Source organism: Eucalyptus grandis, chromosome 5 (genome assembly GCF_016545825.1).
Source record: "Eucalyptus grandis isolate ANBG69807.140 chromosome 5, ASM1654582v1, whole genome shotgun sequence".
NCBI lineage: Eukaryota > Viridiplantae > Streptophyta > Magnoliopsida > Myrtales > Myrtaceae > Eucalyptus > Eucalyptus grandis.
Window position 1 is genome coordinate 29,258,020 of NC_052616.1, and position 15,140 is coordinate 29,273,159.

Consider the following 15,140-nt stretch of genomic DNA (forward strand, 5'->3'; position numbering starts at 1 on the left):
GCCCGCGGCCGAACCGGCGTCCCATCCTCGCTCCTCCAAGAAAGCGTGCTCGGCATTGAAGGATTATATAAATGCAATACATAAGTGGTGCAAGATACCGATAGGATTATTAAATTGGCTCTGTTTGTTGAAGATGGGCTTTCACACATACAAATTGCAGCTCCATAGGACGACGTAGAACCCATGCAAGCTTACCACCTTTAACGATTCCCGTGGGAAAAGGAGTTAGGATTAATGGAGGGTCACTAGACGTGGTGGCTTTGCTCGACTTGCGAAATTTGGTGCGATCGAACAAGCTACAAGCCACTCTTTCCTACTCCGACAAGAGCGCATTATGAAAGTTAGATTGGTGATCAAAATCAAGTACAAGAAATTATTTCAAAAGTTAGATTAAACAAAACATGAATTAGGTACTATTGGTAGCTTTGTATTTGGTACCTTACAAAGATGAAGTCACGCGGTCCATCAGTTCAGGATGATTCTTTCCTCCTCCCTTCATCCATGGACTTAATGCTATTGATCAGAAAAAAAAGACAACATCGTTGAGAGAGGGAGACAGAGAGAGAGAGAGAGAGAGCGAGCGTTACCTTGAGTGAAGCAATTTCTCTGGTAATTGACCAATGATGGGCGTTTTCATCTAATTACAATTTAAATAAGGTACATTTCAAGTTCTTATTTGAAAAAATGAAGGCACTTGATGTTCTTATTTTGAATTTTCACTAGTTATTTTTTTGTAAGCTAGCATAAACTCTCCCTCTCAGGCACTTATGCTATTTTTAAGAGTGTGTGAGCTCTTCATCTCTTGATGTCTCTGTCGCCATTACAAAATTTTATTATCAATAAAATCTCCCTCTTAGGCACTTATTGCCATTATGGAATTTTTGTTGGATATTTCAACCGTTTTAAAATAATTGAAAGTATTTTTTACTATAGAAATTATGATAGTCATGAAAGCCATTATTCTATAATAGATTTGTAACATTTTATAATGGTTTAATTATGGATATGTAACAATCTTGATTGCAATCAATTTCGTAACAGTTGTATATGGGCTTTACAATGGCCGTGTAATGGTTTTTGATTTTTTTTCTTCATAAACCATCCATTATATTATAACGACTTTTTAACGGTCATCAATTCATAAATTATCAAGAAATTAATTATTTCTTTCGTTTTAATAGGGAAAATTCCAACAAATAAAAAACCCGAAATGTCATCATTTTCTCAAATAAGTGCATGAAGTGGACTTTGTTTCAAATAAGAACTTGAAATGTCATCACTTTCTCAAATAAGAGTCTAAAGTGGATCTTGTATCAAATAAGGACCTGAATTGGTTATATCTATTTTAAATAAAGGTCCGAAGTGGTTATGTCTGTTTCAAATAAGAACTCGACTTTCTAGTGATAAGGGATATTTTCGTCATTTGATATTTTTCCCTTTTTTTCTTCATTTTTTTTTTTTTTTTGATTCTTCTTCTTCCTCTTTGCCAGTGGCCGGAGGGCTGGGCAAGGGTTGCCCTTGTCGGCGAGAGCCACCCATGCCGACCACAAGTGAGGGGATCCTCATCGTAGGGCCATCCATGAGGTCGGCCCTTGCCCGTGGCTAGCGAGGGCCGGGTGACCTCACCGGCTATTGGTAAGGGCTGGTAAGGCCTCGACAACCCTTGCTAGCAGCCGACGAGGGTCATCGCCCATTGGCAAGGGTGGTTGAGCCCTCTCCAAAGGTAGGCGAGGCTAATTTGGTGAGGGTGGCCCCACTCGCAATAGGCGGGGGCCTTGCAATTTCTTGTCAGCCCTTACCAATAGCTGACAAGGTTGTCTAACCCTTGTGGATGGCCCTAGGGTGAGGGTTGCCTCGCCTGTGTCTGGCATGGGTGACCCTTGCCCAGCCCTCTATGGGTACTGTTAGTGGCTAGCCACCGACAAAGAGGAAGATCAAGAACCAAAAAAAGAAAAAAAAAAAAAAAGATATCAAATTGATTGAATTGAGGAGAGTAGGGGAGATTGAGCTTTTAAAATTAGAGTGCGAAAAATGAAAGCTATGTGAGTTTCCCTTATGTTAAGATTAATATTGTATTTTTTCATCAAGTGTATCATGTGAGGTTGATAAGCGTGTAATAGGATATTGTTTGAGGTTATATTATTTGAGGTTAAATTTGTAAAGGATCCAACCGTCATGGATAATAAGTACTTCGAGAACTATACAATCATTAAAATAAGATAGGGTTGTTGAGGTCTTTTAGAGTACCAAAGCAATTATTCATTATAAAAACAAATCCATGGCAGTAGAGGATTGAGGGCTAGACATTAAACAATACATATGCATATTATTGGCCTGATAGAAAATTTATGAATGAGTCATATGTTATGGCATCCTTTATGGTGATTGGGTAGCAGTAACTTTGAGAGGAAGATGGTGGCATATGCTAATTCAGCTAAGTTAAACAGAATATACAGCTCATGCTACAATCGACTATAATTGTACGGTTAGGATGTAGACATAGAAATCTGCCTTAAAGGAAATCATCACAATACGGCAACCGCTATCCACACGAGTTGAAGTTGATGGGAAATAGTATAATTGGTTGGTTCCGTTATAATTTATTTTCTGTGCAAACATGGCAATGTGTATCCCAAATGATTACTTAACTATGCGGGAAAATTTAAATGCCAGCCGTTGGATTGTTGGTAGCCAACAACAATTATATCAAACATGGTTATTAGGTGTATATAGTAAATAGTCAAAAGCACAAAAAAGTTATCGTGTAATTTTTTAACCATGAAGAGGTTCACGTTTAAACAAAGTAAACGCACCCTGCTTCTAAGAGGAATGGCAAAACGCATGGACTTTGCTTAAGAAAAATAGTTTATTCATATTTTTACTACTTGTTAAATATTTGCTATTATATAGCAAATCTTTATGTACAATAAGTAACTCCATATCAGATACATGAAACGTGGAAACCATCGATCATTTAACTCGTTCCCATGTTCTCTTCCTCTATGATTGTTAATCAACAGTCCGCTTTTATGAGACAAAATTCCACGCGGACTACAACATGGAACCAAAGCCAACCTCGCGCTCTCTAACCCACCATAGGATATGCACGGGGACGTCCACCGTAATCTGTAGCTTCATAGCCATGCGGCTACTGAGATGGCCGATGTGGGACTGCATTGGGCTAGATAGCACTTGAGGACCATCCGTAGCAATAAAGTAGCACTTCAATCTTATGGAGACTTTGCTGTTATATAGGGAAAAAAGAAACCAGGATATCATAATCAACATGAGTGAGAGAGAGAGAGAGAGAGAGATCTTACCAGGGCGGAAGCATTTTTTTTGGTGAATCACTGATCCAACTTTTAATTACATGATGCAAGGTTGGAGTATGTGAGATATGATTGTTGGATTGATGTCAAAGGAGAATTCCATAGATGCGAGTGAGATATGATGCCTAAAACTTTGTTTCGTATGCATCGCTTAGGACTTGCTTTGAAGCACTCAAAAGACTAGTAAAAAGGAAGAAAAAGTCAGTTGGCTATGCCGTGCAGCACCAAAAGATGAAGGGCTCTATAAATAGGTAAGTAATTAGTCATGTTCATTATTGGTGTGGATACACTTGCCCAATTTGCATTTGACAAATTCTCATTCTAAGATATTATCCAATGGCAAGTTTTATTAGAGCTCATTTTCTCTAGAAACATGACCATATACATCCCTTTAGTGATTACTTAATTAGTTGAAAAAAAAAATAAAATCTAGACCGCTAGATTATCAATGATTTTGATGGGTGAATAGATCGATGGCGAATTCAAAATATGAAACATGACTATTAGATGTACCTAATAAAGCCTTATGGCATGTAGATAAATCTCTATTTATTCGCTTGGAAGTTATGTTCGTTATATCGAGCCTCATTTCTTTCCAATTATACATTAATGTAGTTGCACTTACCGTTGATTGGAAAGATTCCGGACAGCAATTAAACTCGGCCTTTTCTTGGCGATCATCTCGGCCACAACGGCGTGGAACCTGAAGCATGCACAACTCTTGTTAGCAATATTAGGGTATTAAGATATGTCTTAGAGATATTTATGATATTTCCACTTATTTCAATTTTTCTTTTGATTATACAAATCTGATTTGATTTCTTTTGATTTTCTCTATCTAAGCCCATAAATAGGCTTTCCATGTACTCATTTCAATATATCGAAATAATCGAAAATTCCTCAACTCTCTTTTCTATTTTATATTCAACTACTCTGAAGTCGCCTGGAATTTTTCTTTGAATGTTGTGATTGACTCCACTTTGATGTTTCGAGAGAGCGAGGCGAGCAATGTGGAAGGATTAGGGTCTGGGCAGGTGAAGTGCATGCGAGGTCTAGAGAGGAAGACGATCGTGATCTCGTAGGGTCCCGAGGCAGTGGCGTGCCCGGTCTATACCGACTTCGGAGCTCCGTTGAAGAGGCGGTGCAGCACGAGGTTGTTGCTCAACAACTTCGAAAAATCCGATCCCGGAGCCTAGGACGCCGAGTCTTTCAAGCAGGGAATGCCAGCGGGCACTTGGGGCTCGATGAGTGGCGTGAAGATGAACTCTGGCTTGGGCACGTAAGGGAATAAGTTCCTGAAGTTCTAAGTTGAGGATAGGAGGACAGAACTAAAGGAGGGTGCTGCAAGTTTACCTAAACAAGATAAATAGTAGAAAACAAAAACAAAAATGAAAAGTAAAAAACTAAAAATATTTAAAAAATAATGAAAAATGGGGCCATTTTGTCTAAAATTTTCTATATCAAATTGTTAGCTATACTATGTATGATAGTGGCAAAATAAGACAGCGATGAAGATGGACGGCCATCAGCATTCAAGCAAAGATTAGGCTGAAAATCTATATTAGAATATAATCAAAAGGTTTACCACTAAATTAGTAAAATTAAGAATTTTATGATAGAATTAACAGCCGTGCAATAGTTTTAAGACTAATTGGATAATTATCTTATGCAAATTCGGTCTAATTGTAAAGAAAGCTAATCTTTTGTGCAATACGAAGAGTGCTTCCTAATTTTATGATCCCTTTCCTAAGATATTGTTTTGAGATTTTTTGCCAATACATAAATAAAGAGAGGAAAGTAAACTTCATTTTAAATAAAATTAAACATAAATAATAACTCAATAACATTTTATACTACAGTCTCTTGTTTTCTTCACATAATTGTGTATAAACTCTCAAGAAAATATTACTTTCAAAGAAACAACAATATTTTACTTGTTCTAAAGGCTAATATGATGATAGAACATGTTCTATAGTACTAAAATTTGAACTCTTCTATATTACATATGAAGAATATGGCGCATCTTGTTGTTTGTGTTCAAGTATATTGCTAACTTTATATGAAAAGTTATTGCATGTATCCAACGCAAGCATTTCAAGTCGATTTGAAATCTCATTCTTATTTCCAATAGATATACATGTGTAATAGGTGGTTTGTAAACCCAGATTACATCTACTTAAGGTGAAAAAATGAGGTCACATATTATCTAAGTTTCTTTCATCTGGGCAAGATTAAATATATGGTGGGTTACTTGATATATTGTTGATCAAAAGAAGAATAGACGGCTATTTGAGAATTTATCACTTTGGCAATTCTTATGAATCAATTAGAAATATCTATAACACTTCAAAGCAACATATTTATGGAGATCTTTGTTGGAATTTTGTTGATTAGATAAAAGTATGACGAAAAAGGTATGCCAAGCTTGTCATTACCTCGGGGATTAACTTGACCATTGCATGAGATTCATATTACACATTTCACTAGTGAGACAAAAAATAAAATAAAATAGAACTAGTCGTGTCTGGAGTATGTTATAGTTTATTTTTTGTGCAAACTTGGCAATGTGTATCCCAAATGATTACTTAAATATGGGGAAAATTAAATTCCAGCCGTTGGATTGTTGGTAACCAACAACAATAATATGAAACATGGTTATTAGGTGTATGTAGTAAATACAACAAGAGAAAATGATAAGCTGATGGTACCATCACCATTGGAAAAGTGACGGTGCAGTTTGCACCGTGTATTTTTTCAAGGACACCGAATGACTTGCTTGTCCGGCCTAGTAGGATATCAATGGGATCCCTCGGTGAAAAAAAGATTTGGGTACTTGAGGCCTCACATTGACTTTCCTTGTTACTCTGCACTGCACTGCACTGCTTTGCAGAGGGGAAAGAGAGAGAGAGAGAGAGAGTCTTTGGGATGCGACAGTTGCCTGCCAATTGCATTTCCATTTAGTGTGTGGTCAAAATGGCACCGTTATTCATAAGGAATAACTGTACCCTCACCACATCAGCACCTTACAAAAAATTATAAGAAAGTTATCGAGTAATAATTCTTACCATACATAGGTTCATGTTAAAGTAAATGCATCGTGCTTCTATAACGATTGGCAAATAGCACGAACTTTGCTTAGAAAAAAAATAGTTCATTTTGTCTTTGTACTACTTGTTAAATATTATCTTTTATATACCAAATCTGTCTGTACAATGAGTAACTCCATATTAGCGCATGGTTGTTTTTACCCCTTCTCGATAATTCCACAAATGAGTGCGTGACATGTTTTTTTGATAGAATTTTAAGATTACAAAAAAAGAGAAAAGAACACACACAAATTTATTTTGAAAATATCAAAATATGAATATAAAAAGAGCATGCAGAAATGGCCCCTCAAAATTGATCCATTTTATTTTTAATTTGATTTATGTATGTTAAAAGCGTATTTGAGCTAATGAAGTATTTCAATTTCATTGTCTCCTAAAATCATTTTCGGAGAACTAAATGTTGATTTATGATAAACACCGAGATAATTTCCGACTTAAGGCTCTAATGTGTCCATTGCAAACTAGAAGGATTTGCTCACATTTCCTTATATGAGGTTGAATTTGACTTATTGCGAAGTATGATTAGTTGTCGAATTAAGAGAAAATTTACTATCATTTGAATTGGGATTTTTTTGGTTAAACTAATTTATGTAAAAACATTGTCATGTTACGAGACTCATTAGTTAGAATAACTCTACGGAATCAAGGCCTCAATTAGAAGAGCTCTTAGCATAAGTATAGGACTCATCGCGTGGTTTATTTGCTTCACGAGCTAGAGCATATGCATAAATTCATTAGGATAACTTCTTTTTGCATTATATGGAGGAAAGCTCTCATACACTCACCATACAAAATGACCGCTTCTCATAAAATTTTACATCAAATACATGAAACGTGGAACCCATCAGCCATTTAACTTGTTCCCATGTTCTCTTCCTCTATGATTTTTCAGCAGCAATCCACTTTTATGAGACAAAATTCTATGCAGACTACAACATGGAGCCGAAAACCAACCTAATGCTCTCTAACCCATCATAGGATACGCAAGCCACGGGGACATACACTGTAATTCTTAGCTTTATATCCATGTGGCTGCTGAGTCGGCTGATGTGAGGACTGCATTGGGCTAGATAGAACTTGAGGACCATTCATAGAGATAAAGTAGCACTTCGATCTTTAGGAGACTTCTCTACTACTAAAATTCTTTCCCATCCTCCCCAGTGCGGCAATGCCCCGTGCTATTATACAGAATACAAACCCAGGATATCATAATCAACAAAAGAAGAGAGAGAAACTAAGAACGAATTTTTTTTTTAACTAAGAACAATATTAGAAATTCAAAAACTCTCATTTTGAAGACCACGTATAAAAATGGCATTTTCGTCGGTTTCACTCATTGATCACGATACGCAGAGACCAGACGATCTGCACATATCGCGAGGTCTTCCTCCATCGGTAAGCGAGCACGTCGGAAAAAATAGAACAATTTTTTTTTTTTTGTTTAAAAAGGTACGTGATCGAAATGAAATTGACAAACACGTGAGAAGCACGTGAGCAACGGCCCACAAAACGAGCAAATTTTCAGTCGTCCGTGCCCCAATTTGCCCCAGAGAAAAGAAAACTATATTTCATGTCGTCTTCGCTTTTTGCCAGTGGTGGGCCGGCGAATGAAGCTGAAACTCACCCCACATTATCTCTATCTCTCTCTCTCTCTCTCTCTCTCTCTCTCTCTCTCTCTCCCTATGAGCTTCTTCGTGGTCTCCTTCTGATCCCCACCAAAAAGATATGGGTGGAAACAGAGACCGCCATGGCCGCCGCCGCCGCCGCCGCCTCCTCTCCCTCTTCCCGTTGATCTTGTGCCTGCTGTCGCGTCCGTCTGAGGCCGGCGCGCCGGGCGGAGAAGGCGGGGGGACGCCCGTTGTCATCGGGTACGGATACGCGGTCGGATCGGAGACCATTGACCCGTCGGGAACGACGTTGACCGCCGAGCTCCGCCTCATCAACAGGACCGCCGTCTATGGGCCCGACGTCGAGCATCTCCGCCTTGTTGCCAGGTCAGAGTCAGAATTTGTCGATCTGCTATTGCTAAGCCCTTTTCTCTTGCTTTTTTTTTTCCCTTTACCGAAATGCAGAGCCAGTAGTAGCAGTAGCTCTGCAAGTTGACCGTCTCGTGAGAGCGGCTTTTCTTTGTGGAAAAGCATTATCCGACCACGTAGGAATTGCAAAAAGAGTAGAAAACGTCGAGAAAAACCGTGCTCATAACGGGGTAGAAGTGATGCGAGTGGGGAAATGCCGGGCCTGGAGATCGGGCCTGTGGCATTACATAAGCCCATTCATAACTAAGACCTATTAGTATAGGTTATAGACCCGTTTCTTAAACCATATTCGATGGGCTGAGTTATTGCATGGACTAGTTATATTCAGTAAATGAATCATGAATTAGTCTAAAATGATAAAACCCAAAATAATATGATGCTAATGAGTCTATAACTTACTTAAATTTAACTCAACTTTATTCTATGAATCTCTCTTTACTTTTTCTCGCATTTACTTGATCTCATGCTTGCTTCTCTTACTTTAGTTAGGATATGAGTTTTTCTATATTGGTTTGAATATGAAAGTGTTTTATTAATATGAGTCGGATTTGAATATGAATCACTAAATTTGTATTACATGAGATTGAACCATTTTCAACCCAATCCATCAGTTTAATAAATCTTCCTATAACATAGATTACATAGAATATTTGTGCTAAACCTAGATTGGGTGTGTTTAGTTGGGTTTTGGAGTAATACTTTTGGAAAAATGTAAAGACTTTTGGATTTAAGGGTTTTCTAAAATGCAAATAATATTTGGCATAGTGTATTCTAAAAACATATTGGGAAGCAATATTCACTTAAATATCATTTAGTAAAAACTATACTTTATAAAAAAAAAAAAACTTTTGCTATTTATATTAAAAAAAACTCTCAAATTATTTGTCAGGAGACCAAATCTACCGTTGACCAATCGTCGGTGGCTTCATGTAGCTATCAGGCAACCTCGCCTAGGTCGTGCGACCCAAGCATCACTAGCCAACAACTAGATCTAGCCTTCCTCGCCCCTCGCCAATGGCCTAATCCCTTATCGGTGGGGTTATGTGAGGTGGGGACATTTTTGAAATCATGGAAGTTGAGCAAGGGCAAATTTAGAAGAAAAAAAGTGTATTTGCATTCAAGAACTATGACATTTCAAAGGACTTCAAACCCTACTTTAGACCAAAGGCCTTTAGAGGCTTTGGAAATACGATTGTATTTCCCCAAAGCTTTATAAGAAATTTTCCAAACACCATTTGTATTTGCCCAAGAGATTTTGGAGCCCCAAAGGGCATTGACAATGTTGAGCTAAATGCACCCTAAAGTTGGAATCGGGCTGTGGTTGTGTTGCCCAAGCCAATAAGGATGGAAGGTGAGCAATCATAATTGATAAGTGCAACGGGTTTGGAGTCAATCGCTAAATTAGAACTTTAATCTTGTGTTAGCAATCTTTATGGTCAACATATTTGCAAGAAAATTTAGGGATAAGAATAGTAGGAGCTCTATAATTTTTCTATAAATTTTTTTCACTTGTGTAAGTGTCATAAATTTGAAAAATCAATCACTTAAGCGCCATTGAAAATTTGCCTAACCGGAAAATCTAATGTGGGTATCAATTGTCTTACATGGATAATTTTTGTAATTTTTCACTTACTTAAATGTCACAAATATGGAAAATCAATGACTTATGTGTCATCGACAATTTATCTTGCCGGAAAATCCCCTATCGACCTCACCCCTATCTAGTGAGGGGCTTTGTGACCTTGCTCGAGGCCGATGAGGTTGGGATACACTTGCTGTGCATGAAGCGCCTACCACAAAGGCCCTCCCTTGCAATTGGTGATGGCCTCACCCCAAGGCCTTTGCGGCCCCCACCGACCAAGGGCAAGGCCTTTGCAGTTGGTGAATAGAAAAATAGAAAATAAAAAAATAAAAACTTAAAAATTATTAAAATAAAAAAATAAGTTTTTATATTCAAAAAATTCACATATGATTTGTCGAAAGTGATACTTAAATAATCGATTTCACTTTAATGTTAAACTTAAGTGAATGAAAAGAAAGTTATGACGTTTAAGTGAGTGCCTTATGAAAGTTATGATACTGCTGTTTTTATCCTAAAAATTTAAATTTCAAATCACTACATTGCGAAATTTCTAATTATCAACCAAAGAAACAAAAAGAAATTATCAAATACACAATGACAGTACATAATGTGTACATATGTATATATAAGCGTGAAAGGAGAAATATTTTGAAATTTGAATTTTTTTCTAAGAAGGCTATTGCAAAAATACAAAATAAGCAAATTTTAATGCTAGTTCATAGGCGAGATCAAATTGAACTATATTTACAAATTATCCGTGGACACCATATTTTTAATAGTTAACGATATTGGTAAAAGAAAAAAAAGAAACAATCGAGATCTACTAGTGGACAACTGAGTTGATTGGACTTTAGACACTTTATTGCAGAGGTCTCAGGGTCGATACTCCGCAGCTGCTAATATGTTTTAAGTGAGAGTTATGGTAGTGAGGTATTGTGCTAGCTTTTTCCAGGTATTAATGTTTGGTTCAAGGTGCGCCGTGCACTTTACGGGCCGTGGGCTGCCCGCGCAAGCCTCGGCTCGACGGATCTTGGGCATAAAAAAAAAAAACAATCGAGAGTTATTTTAATAAATAAAACAGTATATATGTAGATGTATGAATCTCGTAGATTAATTTACAATATGCTTTTTTTGGGCTGTACGCGCAAAATAGCTAATTTTGGCTTACGTCATCATGGGTCTCCTTCCAGCTTCGAAGCGGGCGGTCGTCTTCGAGTCCGAATCGCAGACGCCGACCACCGGCGATGGGAAGTCCCCGACGACCTCATCCCTCGCCGATCTCCCTCCCCTCACCGCCGCACTCTCCCCCAGAAAACCCTAGCTCCGCCGCCGCCGCCTTGCCGCTCCCAATGCCGCCTCTCCGCCGTCGCATCCTCCGACCTCGTCTTCGACCTCCGCAACACCACCCCCTTCTCCTTCGCCGTCTCCCGCCGCTCCTCCGGCGACGTCCTCTTCGACACCTCAGCCTCCGATCCCTCGGCCTTCCTCGTCTTCAAGGACCAGTACCTCCAGCTCTCCTCCTCCCTCCCTCCCGGCCGCTCCTCCCTCTACGGGATCGGAGAGCACACGAAGCCGTCGCTCCGGCTCCTGCCCAACCAAACCCTTACTCTCTGGAACGCCGACATCGCCAGCGCGAACCTCGATGTCAACCTGTACGGGTCGCATCCGTTTTACATGGACGTCAGGTCGTCCGTGGGCGGCCGCGGCCGCCGTGGCGGAGGAGTTGGGGCGGGCACGAGCCACGGCGTTCTGTTGCTGAACAGCAATGGCATGGACGTGGTGTACACTGGCGATAGGATCACTTACAAGGTGATCGGTGGTGTGTTGGATTTGTATTTCTTCCCCGGGCCGTCGCCGGAGGCAGTCATGGAGCAGTACACCGAGCTCATTGGCCGGCCGACCCCAATGCCATACTGGTCCTTCGGTACGCCAGTTTCGATTGTTGATACTGACATTTGGTGAATTTGATTTTACTATTGTGCTTCGGCTTCTGTAGCTTATTCTGCAGTAAATGTGAGATTTTGAGCATAATTATGCGTTGAAGAGGATGGAATCGAAGATTCTGAGTTTATTGCCCTTGACTTGCTTTATGAGTTTATTCTCTCATGAAGATGACACTAGTCTATCACTCAACAAATTGTGTCTGTTATGCTCAATAGGGAACGAATCTTAGACACATTGCGTGTTATTTTCCTTTGAAAACCACTGCTTCCCAACCCCAGCTGATCCTACCACAAGTACTCACTGATGTTCAAGAAACATTGTCTGTTTTCCTGGTATATGGCTAGATGCAGATCACTTACAAAGTTTGATTCATGGTAGATGGCTTCTTCTGCACTTTTTGCTTGACAAGTTTGGAATGTGGTTCTACTGATAAAGTATCTGTGATTTACTTTCTAGGATTTCATCAATGCCGGTATGGTTACAAGAATGTCGCAGACTTAGAGGGCGTGGTAGCTGGTTATGCAAAAGCTGATATACCATTGGAAGTTATGTGGACCGACATCGATTACATGGATGCATATAAAGACTTCACTCTTGACCCTATCAATTTTCCAGTGGAAAAGATGAAAGAATTTGTCAGCAGCCTTCACAAGGACCGTAAAAAATATGTCCTGATACTTGATCCAGGTACACTAGTGCAGAAATGCTTGTGGTTGAAACTTGATCTTTTAATTTCTTTCTAAATTGTCATCATAATATTACTTTCCTTTTCTTTTGAATGGGTGATCTAGGCATTAGTGTGAACGAGACATATGGGACCTACATCAGGGGGATGCAAGCAGACATCTTCATTAAACATGAGGGAGTCCCATACTTAGGTGATGTTTGGCCAGGGCCAGTGTACTTCCCTGACTTCCTTCACCCATCCAGTGAGAGTTACTGGGGTGGTGAGATAAAGAGGTTTCATGATGTTCTTCCTTTTGATGGCCTGTGGCTCGACATGAATGAGCTGTCCAACTTCATAACTTCTCCGCCTCTTCCTTCCATTCTTGACAATCCCCCCTACAAAATCAACAATTTAGGAGTTCATCGGCCAATCAACAACAATACTACTCCTGCGACATCATATCATTTTGGCAATATTTCAGATTACGATGCTCATAACCTTTATGGACTCCTGGAAGCCAGAGCAACAAACAAGGCCTTAGTCAATGTTACTGGTAAAAGGCCATTCATTCTCTCGAGATCAACTTTTGTGAGCTCTGGCAAGCACACTGCACACTGGACTGGGGACAATGCCGCGACGTGGGATGACTTGGCTTACTCAATTCCTGCAATTTTAAATTCTGGGCTTTCTGGAATTCCAATGGTAGGAGCTGATATATGTGGTTTCTCTCGAGACACAACTGAAGAGCTCTGCAACCGATGGATTCAGGTAAAATCTTTTGAGCCTAATCTCAATTTATATTAACTGAAGAGCTCTGCAACTGAGCTTTAAGATTTTCCAAATTAATATTCAGAGTTAGGAATTTAAGAATTTTCTTTTTCTTTTTTTAGGGGAAATTTTACCTTCTTTACCTCCTTTTGAAGACAGATATAAACTATATAAATATTCTTTGCGGTGAGGGGAAGTTTGGGTATCTTTTGTGCTTATACGTCATGCTATGTTGAAGATATCTCAATCTTCTACAGAAGGGAAGAAGATATAGTAGAGACTGAATAGAGGTGTAAATCATGTTTTTCTGTCATACATATTTAAGCATTTATTTTAGAGCTTTTACTGATGCAGCTTGGAGCCTTTTATCCCTTTGCAAGAGACCACTCTGAAAAGAACTCTATTCGTCAAGAGCTCTTTCTTTGGAAATCAGTCGCCACTTCCGCCAAGAAGGTGCTCGGGCTTCGTTATCGCTTGCTCCCATATTTCTATACCTTGATGTATGAGGCAAATAGGAAGGGGCTGCCCATTGCCCGACCCCTATTTTTCTCATTCCCTGAGGATACGATGACTTACAATATCAATTCCCAATTCTTAATTGGTAAGGGTATGATGGTGACTCCTGTACTAAAATCAGGTGCCCAAACCGTGGATGCTTATTTTCCGAGTGGAAATTGGTTTGATCTCTTCAATTACTCAAATTCAGTGAGTACAGCTTCAGGAATGAATGTGATGCTCAATGCGCCGCCTGATCATCCTCATCTTCATGTAAGGGAAGGTAATATATTGGCCATGCAAGGAGAGGCCATGACTACGGAAGCAGCTCGGAGAACACCATTCAAGCTGTTAGTTGTGGTTGACAGCCATGGGAATAGCACAGGACAAGTGTTCTTGGACGATGGAGAGGATGTCGAAATGGGAGGGGAAGGAACTAAGTGGACTCTGGTGAAGTTTTATTGTGAGAAAACAGGGAATGGTGTTGTTGTCAGATCAGAAGTTGTTAATGGGGAATTTGCTCTGATTGAGAAGTGGGTAATTGATAAGGTGACAATTATAGGATTGAGAAAAGGAACTAGAATGACGAGATTGAGAGGGCATGGATTATCCAATGATGTAGAAGCAACATCCGGACAGAGAACGATGAAAACAATGGGAAAATCGAGTGATGGTGGAAAGTTTGCGATTGCTGAAGTCTCAGGATTGTCACTTCAACTGGGGAAGACATTCAAGTTGGAAGTGAAAGTGCGCCAATCCTAAGAGCGTTATCAGAAGAAATTGGTCAGGGTGTAATAAAGAACGAAAGCATTTCTCCAATAAGTTTGTGTGTTTCCAAAATGAAAAGGCACACAGGTATCAAGCCACGTCTTTTCCATCACTAGCTCTTTCTTTTTTCCCTATTTTTATGGGAGGGTGCAGCTTCTGAACTGGCTAAGATCTCTGAATAAAATTTCTTCTTATGTTTTGTCAAGAGAGAATGAAACAAATGGTCTTAAGTTTTGACCGAATGTGCAATATCGCTCATGAACTTTGCATAAGTCATGCGTTTCATACCTTCACTTGAGCCAAAGTTAGAAACAAAATAAATTTTGGCAACAGATTACAATTCATTTAGGGCAAAATGCCTCTCTTAGCAAAATGTTCAGGGCATTTATACCAAGTCATCCATTCTTTTAGTTTGTCTTCACTTAAAAGTCGCAAATAGCAAAG

At 39.3% G+C, this 15,140-nt stretch overlaps 1 protein-coding gene across 1 annotated transcript; it reads left to right on the top strand.

Annotated features, from left to right (window-relative positions):
* Nucleotides 1-8,020: 8,020 nt before the first annotated feature.
* On the top strand, nt 8,021-14,933 carry LOC104430354 (alpha-glucosidase-like). The gene is made up of 5 exons (XM_039312773.1): nt 8,021-8,430; nt 11,245-11,978; nt 12,455-12,685; nt 12,790-13,433; nt 13,788-14,933. Exons 1-5 carry the CDS (start codon nt 8,162-8,164, stop codon nt 14,688-14,690), a joined length of 2,781 nt encoding a protein of 926 aa, XP_039168707.1. The 5' UTR covers nt 8,021-8,161; the 3' UTR covers nt 14,691-14,933.
* Nucleotides 14,934-15,140: the final 207 nt, after the last annotated feature.